The sequence below is a fragment of the Gossypium hirsutum genome, chromosome D07 (genome assembly GCF_007990345.1).
Source record: "Gossypium hirsutum isolate 1008001.06 chromosome D07, Gossypium_hirsutum_v2.1, whole genome shotgun sequence".
Taxonomy (NCBI): Eukaryota; Viridiplantae; Streptophyta; class Magnoliopsida; order Malvales; family Malvaceae; genus Gossypium; species Gossypium hirsutum.
Genome location: NC_053443.1, coordinates 15,748,034 through 15,768,899, shown reverse-complemented (window position 1 = coordinate 15,768,899; position 20,866 = coordinate 15,748,034). Strand labels below are relative to the sequence as shown.

General features: G+C 32.4%; 1 protein-coding gene across 1 annotated transcript; it reads right to left on the bottom strand.

Annotated features, from left to right (window-relative positions):
* Positions 1–18,586: 18,586 nt before the first annotated feature.
* On the bottom strand, positions 18,587–19,571 carry LOC107961857 (thylakoid lumenal 17.4 kDa protein, chloroplastic). The gene is made up of 2 exons (XM_041097586.1): positions 19,304–19,571; positions 18,587–19,009 (listed from the first exon to the last, which is right to left on the bottom strand). The coding sequence occupies exons 1-2, from the start codon at positions 19,554–19,556 to the stop codon at positions 18,786–18,788; spliced, it is 477 nt and encodes a 158-aa protein (XP_040953520.1). The 5' UTR covers positions 19,557–19,571; the 3' UTR covers positions 18,587–18,785.
* Between the last annotated feature and the right edge of the window lie 1,295 nt (positions 19,572–20,866).

Sequence of the window (20,866 nt, the reverse complement as noted above, 5' to 3'; positions counted from 1 at the left end):
CGTACTTATTATGAATAATTATTATAATTGATGCATGTTTTGTAACACCTCAAACCTGACCTAGATGTTATGACCGAATCTGACGATGTTACATGGTAGTGCTTTTCGAAAAATATGTCGTTGCTAAGTCCCCTTTTCTATTTAACCATTTTTTTCAATATCTTCTATTAATTTCAAATCGTGTCGTTCGTTTTCAAAACATTATTCATTTACAAATAGTTATTCAATTTCAAAACGTTTTTTTATTGTGGAAGCTTTTAAACAGTTTGCGTATTCGTGGTATTTTTGATAAAACATTAATTTCATTTGAAAACCCGAGTTTTACCTAACACTAGCAGATTTAAATCATAAAACCGTATAAAATCCAAATTTAAACCAAAATTCGTAAAGACCATAATTATAGAAAAATACTCCCAAATAAAAGCAAAATCACAAATAGGTAATAAACAGTGTAAAAGAAGTCGTGTGGCCACCACTGAGTCCTTCGCCCCACCGATCCGCCTAAATTTGGAGATTACCTGTACAGATTAAACAAAAGGGGTGAGTTTACGTAAACTCAGTGTGTAATCCCCATACAAATGAACAAACAGTAAACAGAAAATCACAGTTTGGGCTTAAGCCCTTTTTAGTATTAGTATCAGTCCAATTTGGGCCTTAGCCCATCTCAGTACAAAAACAGTCATGCAGTAGGGCTTTAGCCCATCACAGTATCAGTAGCAGTAACATATATGCAGTCACAAAAATCCTACCCATCCAGCCTCTACACACCATCTCCGTCCAACCCTACACTCCATGTGGGGATATAATCAACCCACCATCCCTACACTCCAAGTAGTACCGAATGCGACACTAGATAGTAGTTTGCAGCTGAGCTACCAGTAAATTAGGCTCGAGGCCTTTCAGTACACTTCCTCTGAACATTTTAATCCTCCAACCCAATGCAATGCAATATATAGATATGACATGCTATAACATAATATCATGCATGTAAATAGGGCATACAGTATCAAATCAGTGGGATATCATCAGGTTTAATCATATCACTCATACAGTCATTTTAGTCAATTAGGGATCTAGGTAAGCTTACTGACCCTACAGTAGGTTCACAGTCGACTTAGGCGACCCGTGCAACCTTATCAGTCAAACAGTGAAAATGGGCCTACAAGCCCATGATGTTTGCCCGTGTGGCCCACATGACCGAAATTGGCCTTGACCTCGTGATCCATTTTAATGTAACCCATGCTAGTTAATTATTCATATGTGTTTCCACTATTTACTCATATGATCCTTCAAAGCTGTCTACTTGAGTCACTGTTACTAAATTATTTGTATCTTAAGCTACAGAATTCCAAATTAAGATCCATAAATTTTCCTTGAAACCAGACTCACATATATTCTTACCATAAAATTTTTAGAATTATTGATTTAGCCAATAAGTAAAGTTTATTCTTTAAAGTTTCCTCTGTTCTGTTGTCTGATAGTTTCAACCTTTCTGCACTAAAAATTAAGTATTTTCTCGTGCATAATTCGGATGATGTTCCTGTTTCTTTCTCTTGAAATTAGACTCATTCAGGATTTTAAACATAAATTATAACCCATAATTATTTTTATACAATTTTTAATAATTTTCCAAAGTTAGGATAGGGGATTCTAAAATCATTCTGACCCTATCTCACTAAAATTTAAATATCTCATAATATGAAATTCTTTTGCTTACTTCGTTTCTTCTATGAGAAACTAGACTCAAATATATTTAATCCCATATTTTTCCATCCTCTAATTCGATTTCCACAATTTATGGTGATTTTTCAAATTTAATCTGCTGCTGTTATCCAAACAACAAGCAATTTTAGCTTTTCGCCGAATCCCTTATTTTTGTGTTTCAGGTACACACCTGGTTTTGTTCCATTGCAAAAAACTCCCGAGCACTCCAATACCTAAAATTGACCAAACGAACCCAGAATTAAAACACTTAGAATGACATTAAATCGAACCAAAAGTGATGGACAACCCACTTAAATTGACTAAAATCTTACCTTAGGTCAAGCAACGTTAACCGCGCGTTTAAAGTGTCAACTGGGAAACCTCATCACTTTGATCTTCTCATAAACATAGGATACATCGATTAACTACCATAAAATGACGTTGCTAGACCCCAAATCAAAGGAAGAAGGCCAAAAGAGGTCACTTACCAGATGAAAAAGGGCCACGAACGCAAGAGCAATGATTGACTGCGAAAAATCCAATAGGAAGTCGCGAAAAATCAAAGAAGAAAAGTGAAGAAAAAAAGTTGACGTCAGAATTTTGGAAACAAAGAGAGAAACGAATTTTGAAAAGAATAAAATAAAATAAAATAAAATAAAACAAAAATAATCCTGATAAATCCCAACTCCCCTATCTTCTCTCAATTAACTACGCACTAACAATCCACTACTCAGAATCCATCTTCTGCATAACTCTTCCAGGAAACCGAGTAAAAAGATTAACATTTTCGCTCACGCAGAGATTCGAACACAAAACCTCCTACACTCCAACTCCCATACAACTTGAACCAGCAGACTCATTCTAGTATGATTTACAAATAATTAAACTTAAGGCCACTAAACAAGGATAAGGCTTTAATCAAAAAAAAATCCAAAATTTCACCAAAGGTATGGCTTGAACTTGGGACCTCATACTCACACCTAAAACACTTAACCACTAAAGTAGACTAATATTTGTGTCATATTTTTACAAACAAAAATATACATTTTTGGGGCGTTACATGTTTGATGAGTGTTCAATTGAACCATTTGAGACATAAACTCCAACAAATTCAATTAATGATTCTAATTAACCCTCCAAGAAATAATTCTTGACAAATTGAAGGATGAAGAATGAAAGAAAAAAAATAAGATGGTTGATGGAAAGATTGTCCCCTTTGAAGAACAAAGTTTACATAAAAACAACCAATGGTGATGGAAAATCAATGTTCTATGGAACCCTTTGAAGAATAATCTTCAACAAATTTTACAAATGGCTCTAACCAATCCCTTAAGGTTGAACCCTAGTAAATTAAAGGGTGACGAGTTCTTCACGGCTTCATAACTAACAAGAAAACCTACTTCAAAAAAAATAAACAAAGAGAAATCTCACAAAGAGAATTGTAATACCTCGAAAATTTCTATAGTAAGAAAGTAAGATATTATTCTTGATATAGTAAAAATAAGTAAATAAAGTGACAAAAAGGGAAATTTTGAGTTATGTCAACATTATGAAGTATATTATGATATATTAATTCAAGAAAGGACTAAATCGCAAAAGTAAGAAAAGTTTTGTTGCCCAAGAGTAAATACTCAAAATTTGAGGGGTTAAAGTGTAAATATGAAAAAGTTGAAGGACCAATAATGAAAATATTTTAAGGGTAGAATGATCTAGAAACTAAGGAAAATGGATGAATTAGGACCAAATTGAATAGGTGAAGAATTATGAGGGACTAAATCATAATTTTACCAAATTGAGTGATGAGTCAATGGAGGAATTTTGAAGAATCATAAGAGGCAAAATGGTCATTTAGTAAAGAAGATAATTATGGAGACTTAATTGGTGGTAAAACATGATTGGAGGGTCAAAGTGTAATTAATCAATTTAAAAGATATTTTGATTAGATTTTTATATAAAAAAGTCTAGAGAAATTAAGGGAAATGAAGGAAAAAGGGCTATAAATCAGCCTATCACCCATGGTTCTCACGTTACCCTCCATGCTATTAACTTAAGGTTTGTTTTTCTTTCAATTTAGTCTTTTTTTATCATTTCTTAACCAATTGAGCTCCAACCTTCAAAATTTCTTCATAAGTAGTAGGTGAAATTAATAGAAAAGAGTAGTACAATTTCACAAGATTAGTATCCATGGTTGTCTTAGAAGAGAGAGAAAATAAAGGGATTGTAAAGAATACAAGCAATTGAGGTAAGTACTTCAATATTTCTATTTAATCTAACTTAAACCAAGTATAGAGTATACTAAATTGATTTAATTAATTGTGAATGTGCAAATAATATGTATGAATTTAAATTAGTACAATGAAGTAGTAGGAAAATGATTAGATTTTAAAGTGTACAAAAGTTTATGTGTGAGAAATATTGTTGTGCTAGGAAGTTTAAAATGAAAATTTGAGTGTTAGTAAATTAATTACAAAATGATTTTATAGTGATATTATATTAGATGATGATTTTTTATGATAATAATGGTTAAATTGTAAAAGTGGTGAAATTTATAATTGAAATGAGAGAAGTAGTTTTAAAGCTATATGTTGATGATAAGTGAAATATAATGATTAAATTGAATGATAACCAAAAGTATAATGGTTATGTGTGACTAAATGAAAATTAATGCAAAGAATCTTGAAAAAGTAAATATTAGCACCAAATAGTTGTGTATTGCAGCAGTGGTTTCACTTTGAAAATTCACCAAAAATTGTATAATTCCAATTAGAGGTTAAATAAAATATGAAATTAAAGATAATTGAGCCAGTTTCACCTAGAAGAAACGATATAAGAAACGGAATTGTATATTGTGAGATATAATAATTTATGTGACACAATGTCAAAATGATTTTGGGTTCCCCTGTTCTGAATTTGGAAAATCATCAAAAATTGTAAAAAAATAATTAGGGGTTTAAATTTATATTTTTAAATTCTTAATGAGTATATTTTCAAGAGAAATAAATGGAAACATCATCCAAACCCTGTACTAAGAGATAATTAATTTTTAGTAAAGATAGGTTGAAGTTGTCAAACAGTAGAACAGTGATAAATTTGAAGATTTTACTGTACTTATTGGCTAAATATTAAGTTCTAAAATTTTTATGGTAAAAAGATATTTGATTTTTGTTTCAAAAACATCAAGAGGATATTAATTTAGAATTCTTTAGCTCAAGATATAAATAATTTAGTGACTATGACTCAAGTGGATAGCTTTGATATGAACATATATGTAATAGTGGAATTATAGATAATGTTACATACAAGCATGTTATATACATTAAGGATGTGGAATGGAGAGGAGGAGGATGAAACTATATATGAATATTCAGATAGCATGAGTTTACATTAAAAAATGGCTAATTTGCATGTTTTAGGCTCAGGGACTAAATTGAATAAAAGTAAAAGTTTAAAGGGTAATTTTGTAAAAATGTCAAAAATGACCAAATTGCATGAAATGAATTGTTTTATTGTATAAATTAATATATTGAAATAAATTATTAATATCAAGTGAGTTTAGAGCTTTAATTTTGTTGTATGGTGATACTATAAAATGATTTTGTTAAATATTGATGTTAGGATCAAATTGTGAAAATGGTTAAAATATTAGGGTTTGGTATTAAATTTATATTTTATTAAGGGTTGTATGATGGCCTAGAATATTTAGATAAATTATTAATTGAGAAAAAATTGTTGATTTGATAGATTAACTAGTTAAGGGACTAAATTGTAAAAGTTGTAAAAGTTAGGGTAATTGTGTAAATTCAAAAAATTAAAGGGTATAAATTGTGAAATAAATTGGAACTAAAATATATGCTAATGAATGAGTAATTTTATATTTTAGATCAAGATTTCGTAGATACTCGTGAAAAATGAAAAATAGCGAAATAGTCCTTGAACTCCTGCAATTATTACAATTCAATTAAGGCAAGTTCGTATGGTTAAATTTAAATGTTAAATTTTAAATTGATTAATGGTATTATGTATTTATATGTAACATTTGTTGAAAATAAAATTATTATTAAATTTATGAAATTGAATCAAGTGTTCGAAGTGAATGGAATGCAGGATTGAGTATAGTCGTTCAGTGCAAAAGAGGAATTGATGGCAAAATTACCCAAGTAAACCGAGGTTTAGCATTTTTGAACTTCAGTTTAACCCTTATGGGTTATCGTTTAGCTCTTTTGAACTTCAATTTAACCCTTATGGGTTTCCGTTCAGCTCTTACGAGCTTTCCTTCAACCCTTATGGGTTTCTGTTTAGCACTTATGTGCTTCTATGCAGCCTTTGGGCTTCTGAATACGATGTACTCATATCTGTAAGTCATTCCCCGATTCGGTAAGATCTGACAAGTGACATATGAAATTAATGTTTGAAGACTTAAGGTTATTATTGGTTTTGATTTGAAATAAGTGTATTCATCGATTGAAATTGTGATGAGTAATAAACTCAAGTGTGATATGTTGATAAAATAAGTTTATAAATGTTGAATTTATATGAAATATGTTCAAGTATGCTAACAAATGTTGTTGTTGATGCTTAGACAAGTGCCAAGCTACTGGTTAAATGGTAATATGTTTATTTATATTATGCGTTGAAAGGGTAAGTGCTCAAATGGAAATATACTTGTGCTCATGAAAGAGTGGTAAGTTTTAAGTTATACAATTTCTTATGAAATGGTTTATCATGTAATCAATTTTAAAAAGGGTTATGTTCAAATGCATTAGCTTGTGGTTATGGTGGTATGGTATGTTTATGACTGGTGAGTTATGCATATGGAATGAGTGAGGAAAGTAAAGAAATGCAAATGAAAATTTAGAAATTTTGAATAGTTAAAGTTGTTGAATATACTTTATGAATATTGGGGTATCAATATTGGATTATTCTGGATATGTATAAAATTCTTATTTAAAATGAATTGATATGATTAAAGTTTATACGAGCCTACTAAGCATTTATTGCTTATGTAATTGTTTTCCTTTACATTTCAGGTTATAGAAAGCTCGATTAGGTTGGAAGCTTGTCAGAGATATATCACACTATCCATCGGTTCTATCGGTATTTTCGAATGTTTTAATTTTGATCATAATGGCATGTATAGGTATTTTGTTTAATGTTGGGCTATATATAAATTGTTGAGATTAGCCACTTATTTTAGCTTGTGTTGAATGCCATGTTATAGTTTGTTGATTTGTGAACTGGTGGGGCTAGGTTAGTAACAAATTGGGAGAGAAATATGGCTTGTAAAAAGACCTATTTTCATCCACATGGGCAGAGACACGGGCGTGTGTCTCAACCGTGTGTGACACACGACCAGGTGACACGGCCATGTGTCCCCTGAATTTTATATTTGCATAAAACAAAATGCCCACACGGCTTAGCACACGGGCGTGTGACTTCGCCGTGTGACCCAAGTCAGTATACTCACATGGGCACGGACACGGGCTGAGACACGGCCAGTGTCCCTATTTCGAATGCCCACATGGCCTGAGACATGGGCGTGTCTCCAAACCGTGTGAGCCACACGGCCGTGTGACCCCTGCAGTGTTGAAAATTTTAAATATTTCTGAAAAATTTTCTGAGTTTTAGACTTAGTCCCTATTTGTTTCTAATGCGTAATTTGGGCCTCAATGGCTCGTTTAAGGGGCAAGATGTATAATTTTGATTGGTTTCTAATATGAATGCTAGATGAAATGAAATGTCTGATAATTGATTTTGTAAACTCCGGTAATGCTCTGTAACCTTGTTTCGGCGACGGATTCGGGTTAGGGGTGTTACAAGAATAAATAACAAAGAAATCTCATAAAGAGAAATATGACAAAGTGGAATAACTGTAACACCCCAAAACTTGGCCTAGAAGTTTGGACCGAATTTTGGAGGTTACATTGATCACCGAAGTGATCGTAGGAAAATTTTAGTTGCGTAAAAATTCTCAGTTATCAAATTCTCGTTATTGCTAAAAATTCAATCCAAATAACACTTACATGCGTAAAGCCCAAAATTCATACCATAGTGTTTAAAATAAAACTTACAGTCCAAAACCGTTTATTAAGAATTCAAATTTACAGAAAACACCTTAATAGCCTATTTTTAAAAAAAACGTAATGCTTCCAAGACCTCCGCATGCTATGTCTAGCTACAGAAAAATGAGCGTACCTGAAAAAGGGAAAAACTAAGGGGTGAGCTACACAAGCTTAGTGTGAGTCTAACCGAAGAAAAAAACAATAAACTAAAGATCCGACCTATATACGGTCGGATATATATACACGAATCATACCTCAGATCATATAGACCGTACTTACAAAATTTCAAGCATATAAAATACTTAACCACAAAAATAGAGTAATATTGCTAATACCCAATAGTACTAGAACTTCCAACAATCAGACAAACAATATGTACACAGATTCAGATAATATGTCACATGTCAGAAAACAATCCCACCCATCCAGCCAAACACCTCTCTATCCCTCGTTCACACCCCATAAGAGCTACATGAAGCTCAACCAACCATGCACACCCCATAGGACCTCGAAAGGCCCATCCAACCCTATACACCTAGTATGTGGACTAGGCCACTTAGATATCAATATGCAACAAAGCTGACATATGTGCAGTACTGTACGGTAAACTGCCGTACTGATGTAATGCAGTTGAAACTATCAAATCAGAACAGAATACATATTTCCTTCTCTTCACAACCAACCCCAAAAATTAGTTTACGCAAATGCACGTATGCAAAAAATCTCACAGGAATAACAAAGAAACAGTCATACATCGGATAGACGGAATCAAATGTGTACATAATCATTCAACCAGATTCAGAATTGTTAGTGTTTGTAAACTTTCCGCAAAATACGTTAACGAGTAAACATCTCTCACATATTTATCAAAGGTGGTAGTTCTAGTCGAATTCCCTGTAATTACAAATACACACACAAATCTAAACTGGATACAGAGTCCTAATCGAGAGTGGGATGCATAGATATTTAAAAACAAGTCAATTTATAGCTCAAAGTAACAAATTTGCGAAAAGGGCCACCCGACCGTGTGCTCCGGCCTTGTGGAAGTGCCTAGGCCGCGTGGGGGGATCAACATGGCCATGTGAAGGAGACACACGCCTGTGTGAAAGGGGGCACACGGCCGTGTGACTAAGGTACACACCTATGTGAAAGGGACATGGCCGTGTGAATAGGCCGTGTAACTCTCTGTCCATTTGTGCTAAAATAGGGCATAGGGCAGACACGGCTGTGTGAGGGTCTCACATGCTCGTATGCCCACCAGATAGAGCCGTGTGTCTAAAACACATGCCTGCGTGGGATCCCTAAATCCCCAAATTAGTCACACAGCCATGTTGCCAGACCGTGTGGCACTAAATCACCCAAACCCTAATTTTCAAAAGCACATGCTCGTGTTCCCAAGGGACACGGCCGTGTAAAAATCGACAAAATCTCCAAATCGGCCATACGGCCGTGTGACACCAAAATTTTCCCAAAAACCCTAATTTACAATTGTACATGGCCGTGTGAACTGCCCGTGTGGGGGCACACGCCCTTGTGGCCACCCATGTGGTCATGAAATCATACCGAAACGACCGAAAAATCAAGAGTTAGCAGTCACAAAGAAATCCCTAATTACCACGAGTTCAAAAACACACCTTAAAACGAATTCTCTAGCACCAGAACCCGACCAGATAGCTTCCTCAACACAATTCTGAGAACTCAATTACACCAAAAATACTAGTATTATCATCATACCAATCTAACACATGAATAACCAAAAATTGCTTTACAAAACCAAGAACACCACTTACTTCCGCTTGATTTCTTGAACTACCCAAACGTCAACAACGAAAATTTAAGAAGAGAATTCAATGGCAGAGAAAACGTCAAGATTTTTTTTGAAATTCCAAAGAAGAGTAAAGTAGAATGAGAAAAAAGAAAGAAAGAAAAAAAACTGCATTAAGAAGGTGGAAGAGAAAACAAAAGAACGTGAAATTGAGTTTTTGGGAAGTTTCAGAAATCACTCCCCTTTTTCCAAAAATAATAATAAATGAAATGAAATAAGTATTTTAAAACCCAAAAACAAAAGTAGACTAAAATTATTTCCCCAAACCACATACATGAAGACTCAAACCCAAAACCCCAAGCTAAACTAACACACAAACAACCATCAAATCAATAAGCCCATTCTAACACTAAAATGTGGAAACGAATTCAAATGCCCGATCTAGCCAGTAACCCTACCTACAAATCACAAAACTTCTAAGCCCAAAATCCGAGGTGTTACAATAACTCTAAGAGTTGAAATTTGTTAATTAAGATCTATCTCTAATGAATAATGAAGAGACCTTTATATAGGTTAGCTAATTACATTAAGATAAAACTCGAATTAATCTAAAGAAGTAGTTTTAGTAGAACTAAACTTTCTTGTTCCCTAATAAACATAAAACCCCCTAAACAACTTTAAATACTTAAAAATATCTTAAAAATAATAAAATAATAAAACCTAATATATACAATATTAGACTCATATATAATAAAAAAATTAAGCCTAAAATTGAACCCAATATGTTTTAAATTCGAATTAAAGTCCAAAACTCGCAATTTCCGGTAATAATCCTGTCCAAAAATCTTGCTCACGCAATCTTCATTAAAACAATCATAACTTGAGCTCTCGATCTCAAAATCGAGTAATTCAAAGTGCGTTTCGAAGCTAAGAGATAGTTGTTCAAATCCTATGTAGACATCTTAACCCATAATTGCCTGGATCTAATCTAAAAATTCGTCGCAAGTTGACTAATATTTTGAGCTTGAAAATTGGCTGCTTAATTAAATTGTCTTTGATAAATTTCACTCCATTTGCACATGTATCAATGTTGTTTTAATTTTTTTATTTTAATTTAATATTATAATTTACTTTCTAATATAGTTCTAAATTTTTATATTATTTTTAATATTTTTGTAAAATATTATTTATTTTAAATATTACTTATATTAAATATGTTATATATAGTAAAAATAAAAGCGTTTATTCCCTTGCAATACAAGTAGAAAAGAAAGCTAATTATGTAAAATTCTCAAGTGGGCCAATTAATTTAACTTTAGAAAAACCTTATGTGCTACTGGAGTTAACCTTTTAACTAGTGTAAGGTGATCTAAAGATGGAAGGTAAAATTATAGTGTTGGTGTTTTTTTTAAACTAGGTTTAAATTTAAGATTTAGTTTCAATATTTTCTTTTGGCATGATTTCATCCTTCAATTTATATAATATTAGTATTATTTAGTTTAAACAATTAATTTTGTTAATTGTTCCGATCAAAATATTAAAGTGATTTTTTGAAAAAGAATTCACTCCAAGCCCCTAAAAAGAAAAAATATGATAAGTCAGAAAGAAGTATTTTTAAAAAATTAAAATTAAAATTTTAATCAAAATAATTAAGGGTGTCACTATTTGAGCTAACTAATGATACTATAAAAATTTAGGACTAAATTATATTAAATTAAAAGATACAAACTAATTATCTATAATTTTGAACTTTAAATTGCAATTTATTGATTGTTCACTTTCTCAAGTTTGAATCACACGTATGCCCAAAAAACCATATAGACTAAAATCTCAAATTCAAGAAAAATGGATAAACAACTAGAACCATAATTAGGCCAAAAAGTGAACATGATCTTTTGGCCCTTTATGTTGGGCTAAGTTTTGAATTGGTTCCTAAGTTGTCTAGTTACCAAGGCTCATTGGGCCATCAAGCTTCATCCATGAGCTATCACAATAATATATTTGGACTCTTTTTCCTTATAAACACAATCATAATTTTGACATCTTCATCACATAAGAATCAGCACTAGATCTAACAAATGAAATTTACCAACTGGATTTTTCCTCAATTGTTGAATAGAAATAATCTCCTATGATGGTTTTTTTTTTTAAATCTTCTATGACATAGAGCTATCTAAAGTTAGCCATATATTGACATCTTTATCACCTAACAATTAATAAATTGGTCCAGCTTCGTAAAATATAGATGTGTCAGCATATCCAAACTCTGGGTCCAATGATTAGGTGAATATTAAAATGTGTTTATTTAAATTTAATTATGAACTTATTAATATAATTTTGTTTAATATTTGATGATACAATTATTTGTTTACGAATAGGAAGGTTAAAACTAAACTTGTTAGGAAGAAAATGTTAGTAGCTAGATTGGACCCCATTGACAATGAACTTTCAGAAAATGTAAGTCCAAATGTAATCAACCATAGCAATCAAAACAAGAAAGGGAAAAAAATCATAACCAATTTTGAAAGAAATTGACTTAAAGAATGAGCTTGTTCAAGGCTCAATCGTTGAATGTCGATTACTTGATGTTTTGATAAACAAAATTGGTTGGTTGTTTTATCATTAATTAATTAGTAATTCAATTTCTAACCATGTTTGTTGATGGACTCAGACATGTTGTCAGCTTATGGATGGTGCACGCGTTTAATCGATAGCCGAATGGAGGTTTTTGGGAGGCTTTGATAACAAGTACTGTATGGGGAGATGGTAGAGGGGTGAATTAATGTCCTTGATTATGTCTCCAACAGGTTTTTAAGGGAGGTTTCCTTTGCGTTCAAGTAAATTATATGCCTTCCAGTGATTTGTGAGTTGTTATTAGATGCTTTGCTGCGTCCTTTTAGGCAGGTTTGTGATTTGACCTAATGCAACATTATTATACCATATGTGAATAATAGATGACAACAATCTTGTAGAGTGAGGCACCCTACTCAAGTCTTTTTAAGTAGGTATGTGATTGGTGAGTGCGGAAACCAAAACAAATCTAGGAAATCTACTTAAATAAATTAGTTATAGTTAAGCAAATTATTTAAAGAAGCTTACGCTACAAAACATCTATAACGAAGAATCTACTTAAAAAACTTGTGCAACAAAACATCTATCACGAAAAACCTACCTAAAGAGCATATGTGAAAACCACCAACTATAGACCTACTAACCGCCTATAAATATGTTATCGTTTATGGTTAAATATCACACAAAAAATATAAGAATTAAAAACGACAATGTCTGTAAGTGCACGGGTCAAATTGTAATATAGTTTAGTATAACAAAATATTTTGAAAGTATTCCGAGAATCGTACCCGAGGGAGGATGGAATAAACTATGAAAATATTTTTACAATAATAAGTCTAAGTAGCAGTACTTAATCCCTATATTATGATAAACCATAAAATAAGTTGAAGATATAAAAATAAATAACGAGAAGAAATAAATGAAGAAAAATGAACAACGAAATAAATCAATAAATCAATCAGGAAGATTAACTCGCTTCAGGGTTTGTAACTAACTTTGGATTAGGGTTTTAGGGTGGATTAGTTACCAATTAACCAATTATTAACTCTTGGCCTCCAATTAACTAATCAATTGGTTGATACTTGCTTATCTCCCAACCTCACTTTCTCAACTAGGATAAATTACGATTTGCTTAGTTCGACTTATCTTCCGGCCTTGTCTAGCATATGATAGCTTCCTAGGGTTGTCAATCCTAGTAGTTTAAGCACACATAATTCATACCAACTAATCCCTCTAAAAAAACCCTAAATCCTCCACTAATCACATCCTCATCCATTCGTTAATCTCCCTTAAGGGATTTAGCCAATCATGTTATTCATAATCTCAATCTTGATTGAATAAATTATGTGAAGAACACAACCAATTCGGGAAAGGAAAGAGATTGAAATAATCGTGGATTGAATATCGAATAGGGAATAATGTAGCTAATCACTCGATTGGAATAAAGAATTAAATCGAATGCAAAAGAAAATAAACTGAAATACTTGAATTAAATAAATTAACTCTTGAATCAAAACTGATTTCAAGAGGAAAAACAAAAGAGTTATGAAAAGCTGAAAAGAAAATAATCTAAATCTACTCTTAAACTACTAGGATTTTTGAAGGCGTCTAGGATGACTTAGTTACATCAAACCCCTAATGTCTTATTTATAGAATTAGTGGCATCCCAAATTAAGTCTTCTGCACATCTTAGGTCTTTGTATAAGTTTGATTGCGTGGACAGAAATAACCCCGAATTGCTTGGGCAGGAAGTCAACCTGTGTTGCGCCACACCCCTTGCGTGGCGCGACATGACACCCCATTCCAGCCTTGTGTCATTCGTTTTGTGCATTGACATCTCGGGATGATTGTGCATCACTCATCCTTTGTTTCCACATCAATTGGGCCTTTATACCTTCATCCTATGCATCCAATTAAACATATTAGCACAACCTAAGGCTCTTGTCAACCTATTGGGTCACAACACTTATAAAATGTGTTAAAAATACTTATTTTATTAATATTTTATCCTAAGGCCTAAATACTGAAAACGTAATATAAAATCCTAAATTGCTTAGAAAACAAGTTCATTAAGTGTGGAATTGGCCCAAATTGACTACTACATTTGATGATAGGTCACTTATCTAAATAAATTAATTATAGTTACACAAACCCACCAACTACAGACCTACCTAAATAATTTATTTTGTTGTGTAAGTCTCTTTAGATAGTTGGTGGGTGTCGAATAAAAAAAACCCTAGGAAACCTATTTAAACCTAGGTAGGTCTGTAGTTTGATCATTGATGCAAAGATAAATTTTAGTATTCCTCAATAAATTAGTTATAGTTATCGACATCGTGCCTAGAAAATAATTTGTCCTTACCTTTTCTATAACCAAGAGGAAGCTTGCAGAAATTATTTCCCTTATTAACAAACAACCCTATCACAAAGAACTTAGGATTTAATTTATTAATAACATTAAAAATTAGAGAGACCTAATTCTAACCAACAGACACACACACGCAATGTTTATTTAGACTCGACCACATATCCATACAACATGAACTCCATTCGTAACATATACCCAATCATGCTATTCGTCACACATATTAGAATAATTAAACAATTACAGATTTAACAATTCCAAATGACAAGGTAAATTTTCTAAGTTATCAAATATGAGCACTATATTTAACAAACTTGAATATTTGTAATTAAATCAATGGGTCATTGCTTTGGTATTATGGCATGAACAATGTATTAAACTTGGGAGCTATGAGCTGCTATTGGAATATCATTTGGCACAATTTTTTGCTACACAATGAAGCAAACATAGGATCTGAAATATTCAAATAAAATTGTTGTTATCTTTTACCCTAGATTTGAATTGTTTTAAATTAATATTTTAAATGTAATCATTTATGTTTACCTCTATAAATAAAGGATTCTGTTAATAAATCAAGTGGATCCATTTCATAACCTTCTAATCACTTTAACATGGTATCTGAGTTTTTTGTTTAATGAAATAGTTTTTGATATTGGCCTATATGCCTCTTTTTTGCTACCCTTTTACAAACTGAAGTATAATATGAGTTTCGCGCCTCATCGGTATAGACCAAAGTATAATTTTAACCTCCCCAATCTGGTCTAGACATTATTGACACATTATAAAGGATACATTAGCCATTAGAATGGCTAAACAGACTACAATCGTTTTTTCAAAGAAAACTCTAACTAGTCTAGCTTTAGAAAAACTATGGTTGTACTTTGGGTTAAGTTAAATTGTTCATTCATTATATTGTCTAATCCTTAAAGTTCATTATATTGTTAATGGCAATGCTTTAGCAAAACCATTGCATCCTCGATTTGTTTTTCGTAAAAATTGAGAATTCATAATGCAGCGAAAATAAAATTCTATCGGTTTTTACTTAGACTGAATAGCATGCAATTACCAGTTATTAAGTCTGAATGAAATATGCATGCATAAAATATTTCCCCAAAACATGACTACCAAGACACAATCCAGTTTAATAAATTACCGTCTAAAAACCAATGAAAAATTATAAAGAAAATTATATATTGTAAAAATAGTCCGATGTTCGAGAGTCATCCGCATGCCGAGTCCGATCCTAGTCTTGAGCACTACCTGAGAAGTATGAAACTATAAGGGTGAGCTTAAGAAAGCTCGGTGTGAGACTAAGCAAAAGTAGACATACATTCAATCAGTATAACATACCACTCAGTACACAATCCATATGGTTTACATTGGCATAATATCTTATGTATATGGCATGTTTAGTGAAATAGTGCAATAATCCTACCCATCCATCCACTACACACCATGAGTTCCCAGAACTCGCCTACCGAACTCTAAACAGTGTGAGCTAGAGATCGATGTGGATAATCCACTAGTAATAGTAATGCAGATAAACTATCGATAATTTTACAGACAAGCTGCCAATAATGCGATTAAATCCCCCAATCTCCTCAGCACTCCGATGTAGTGCACTGACAACAATATTGCGGACTTTAAATGCTACTAGTAATCCATGGAACTCCTCCGTCATCCAACAAACCCAATCTCATGTAGTGCAAAATGGCATACCAATCCTGTAGCATATCATGTTAAACAGTAAAATTTAGTAACAATATCAATGGCATGCTCAACATGCTTTGGATTAACAGTTTTAGAGACATGATTTCCATGAAAGAAATATTAACAATAGTAATCTGTAGCATGCTTACATACAAGTATTATCATAACAATCACGGTCATAGAGTCAATAAATCAGTAATGAAATCGCAATCATACTTATAGGAGTTTTATCATGCAAGGAATTACTTAGAGATTAAAACGAAACATTTCATAGAATAATGGAAAAAATAGTGAATCAGGGGTCACGCGGTCGTGTGAGGAGGCTGTGTGAAGGGGTGTAAACTGTGTAATTGAAGTACATAAACGTGCGGCCAGGCCGTGTAACTCTCTAAGGCAGTGTGACAATCGATAACATTTCCCCAATAATGGTCACACTATCGTGCGTCAGGCCGTGTAGCTCAGTTTTAACCTTAGCATTACAATGGCACACGACCATGTCGACCACCCATGTGGGCCAAAAACCACACTCGATTTGCTAACTTTTAGTTAGAACACACACCTGGTAAATCGCACTTTGAAGTACTGTCGTTAATCGCAACTCTTAAGCCTCAAGATCCAACTAGATCGAGTTTAGATTTGTACCTAACACCAAGATCAAACATTTAGCAATAATCTCTAAGATATACTTTAGAATCCGATTAGAACAAATGAATAAAAACCAAAAATTCAGGTTTGAATTCCAAAATTACTTACACTGCTACTAATCGATTAACTAATACGGACGTCCTACATCCTTTACTATAGATTTGAGGTGTAACGCCCAAAAAAATTTGAATGTTGACTGTTGAATTCTATCGTATTTAGGTCTCTGTATCTGTGGTTCTCTGCTTTGTTTATGTGTTCGAGTTCGAGGGTTTGAGTCTTTTTAAAAAGTCTTGTTATTTTATTTTGCCTGAATCCCTATCCGTGAACTATTAACTTAAGTTTAATTCTATTTAAGTGTGCCAAGAATGAGCCTACTGGTTCAATGGTTAAGCTTTTGTTTACATCCTGGTCCTGTGTTTGACTCTCTGCGCAGACGATAGAGAATCATTCATTTTATGTGCTATCTGTTAAATGTTTTAAATGTTCTTGGTTGGTTTATTCCTTTTATTTGACATTCTTTCTTCCTTCATCCCATTTTCTTTTTCTTTTTCATTTCTTTTCGTTTCTACTTCCTTTCTCTTTTCTTTCTTTTGTTTGATTACTTTGGTAACTCTGCTAGCAGGTTAAATAGAGGATATTGTGTCATTCATTATTTTGATTGAAGAATTCTGCGTAAGTTTCTTGTTGTTGTAATTTCGTTTCATTTGTTTTCGACGTTACTCTGTGAGTTTGGAAATTATTGTTAGTGTGCCTCGAGCTCTCGTTAATTGCCCATTTTGTTTTTGTTTAGGTGGAGATCCTAAGACGAGTATTCCTCAAACAATTTAAGTTCTATTTAGGGATTGAACGATCTATGGTAAGTGAATATTTTGTGTTCATAGTTTTATGTCAAAAATTCGACATAGTGTAATTTCGAATTTGAATTAGCATTTTAGTTTAATTAAGGGTGAGTTTGGATAGGCGGTGTGTTTACCTCCGGTGAGGTTAAAAATAGCGGTGGCAGTGAGATTAGTTACTGTAGCAGTGAGATTGGATACTGTAGCGCTGAGATTAGAAACAATGGTGGAGTGTGTGTTTGGATTCAAACGCAGCTGTAGCGGTGAGATGAGAATAAAAAATGACTATTAAGGACATCATATTAGAATTGATATATAATAGAATTTTTTAAAATTATTTTACTTTTTTAAAATTATTAAAATATGTGAATTTATAAATTCATTTAATAAAATATTAAAATGTATCTTCTAATATTTTAATGAATTATATAATCAATTGAAATTATTTATTAGATAAACGCACCGCCTATCCAAAGGGAGCCTATGCAGTTAACGCCAATAATGCCTTAATCGACTTGTTTATTTTAGATGGCTTTTAATCCCTTTTCTCAAAATTTAAATACTTACATATGTAAGTATAAATTGCTATATTTGCTATAGTTTATATAGGTATAAATTTCAAATTTATACATAAATTTTGATCCAATGTGCAATTTAATACATGAACTTTGATTCAATGTAATTAAATATAATTTTTTTTATAATTTTTAATGTATTTATTTTTTTATATATAGTTTTGAATTTTTTAAATTTAAAAATTTAATTAATTACTGGTATTACATCCACGTACATGCCACATCAACACAAGTAAAATTTTCTATCAATTTTGAGATTTTACCAAATAATGCAAGTTTAAGGGAGTAAAAATGAAAAATAGAAATTTTCTTTTAGATAGCCATTATGTCTTTAAATAATAAGGCAAACTTTCAAATCAGACATCAGCCTGAGCGCCGATTGACCCAAATTCCTTTCCACATATTTTTGATCTGTTTCATTTGCGGCCCAAAACAGATAAAAGACGCAGCAAAACCAAAAATAACTGTTTTCCAGTACCATTTTTAATCCCAACATGAAAATTAAAAAAGAAAAAGAAAGTAAGAACATAGAATATATATGTGTATATAAATCAGTCATCGGCAACCCAACTCAACTCTTCCTTCAGCACTGATGCTTGTGTTGGTACAAAGCTTCTGAAGATCAATGTCACCGATGATGGTATCTTCGAAAACTGCATCTTCAAGCTGCGCATTGTCGAATGTTGAACCAGATAACACTGTGTTCTTGAATATAGCTCCTTGCAGATTCACTTTTCCGAAATTAACTCGATCCAAAACCGCATTCGAGAAGTCTGTACCTGTGTTCATTATATTTTGGAACATTTCCCATTTTTATGCTAAACTTATTCACCATGATTTCCAATACTCAACTTGGATGTGTGTTGAATACACACATGTACTCGGTACGTGTATGCTTAATTTTTTCTAAATGTTTTCATGTATTTTGAGGATCATACTCATATATCTATATCTAAATATATACGAGTAATTGTGCCAAGTTTATCAAATAGATAATTTGCACAAAATTATAATTGTCTCAAAAACACTGATATGTATGATTGCAGAAAATGCAAAACATAAAGAAGATTTACCTTTGAAGCTAGCTCCAACAACATAAGCCTTTGACATCATAGCTTCAAACATGTCTGCACCATCAAACTTAGCATCTGACATAAGTGCAGCCGCAACAGATTTCCCCTTCAGTTTCGATTTCTCGTTAGTGTAATCGCAGAAGCGTAGATCGAGCGGCTTATCGTACACACCATTTGCCTGACCTATGGTGTTACCAACGAATGCACGCTCGCATCGGTTATGCTCCGTTGACAACGGAAGAAGCCTCTGCATGACAATGCTTTAGTAATTAGACATTTTTAGTTGCCTTTTGACAGTGTTAATTTGAATCGTCAGATGGATATGGGAACATTGATTCCCCAACCCCAATAGTCATCCTTACTCGAGCAAGCCAGTTACTAAATGACCTAAGGTAACTTGGATAGACAGTTTGATTGAATTAACTAGGCTAATTTACGTATGAATTCCATTATTTCTTCTTTCAGGCTAAGATACAAACAGCTACCGTGCAACAATTTATGTGTTCCTGGCAGTTCTTAACCCAGAAGGAGTGGTGAAGGGTTTCAACCTGATTGGCAGCAATTACAGGCGAGGCAATGGCAACGGTGCATACAGCAAGAAGTAGGGGTGAGCATTCGATCGAATCGAATCGAAAATTTTCGAGTTAATCGAGTTTTTGAATCTCATTTTATCATCCTAACTTTATTTGAAGTTTTCTCGAATCGAGTCGAGTGAGATGGAATTCGAATCGAATCGAATATATTTGTTCGAGTTAAATTTTAAAAAATAATTTTGGGTCCTTGTAACCATTGTCACCCATCGTAATAAAACTTGTCCACCTTAATCAAAATTTTTATTAACTTTCATCACTTCATAATTTATTTATTAATTTTTTATATATTGGTTAGCTTCTTTGCTTGCTTAGTTGTTTCAATTATCTTCAGATTCTTGTCACTATGTATTTTAGAATTAAAAAATATATTAAATGTAAAAATATGATTTTTTAATAAAAGTTATTTTAAAAATAAAATGTGAAATTGATACCAATATAAAATTTTAACACGAATATTTTATGGCATAATTAATAATTTAATTTTAATATAAATATTCAATATGACTAAAAAATTCAATAATATAAATAATATAAAATGTGAAATTTAATTTAATAATATAAATAGTAGATATAAATAAAATTATTACTATTTGTGTTTAGTGATTTTTTTGGATAATTTTGATTTTTTATTTGAGGGTAAAGGGTGAGAAGTAAAAGTTTAGGGGAAAAATAAAAAGTTTTGGGGAATAAAAATTTGAGGGAAAGTAAATAGGGGGAGTAAAATTTTGGAGGGAAAATATTAAAAAAAAATTTGGAGGGGGGAGGGTTTGGGATAGATGGGAGGTGAGATAGGAAGGGAATAAAAGTTTTAGGGGAAAAGTGGGAGGGAGTAAAAATTTTAGGGAAAAATAAAAGGTTTTGAGGGTTTTGAGGAGTAAAATTTTGAGAAAAAAATAAATGGGAGAGTAAAATTTTGGTGGGAAATGAATTTTGGGTAGATTGGGGGGTTGGGAGGGGAGGGGAGTAAAAG

Bases quoted from the DNA above. Each gene is read 5' to 3' on its own strand.
- LOC107961857 (XM_041097586.1), bottom strand. From the start codon at position 19,556: ATGCAGAGGCTTCTTCCGTTGTCAACGGAGCATAACCGATGCGAGCGT. The intron at 19,010-19,303 runs GTAAATCTTCTT...TAATGAACACAG, and splicing joins TGTTGGAGCTAGCTTCAAAG to GTACAGACTTCTCGAATGCG.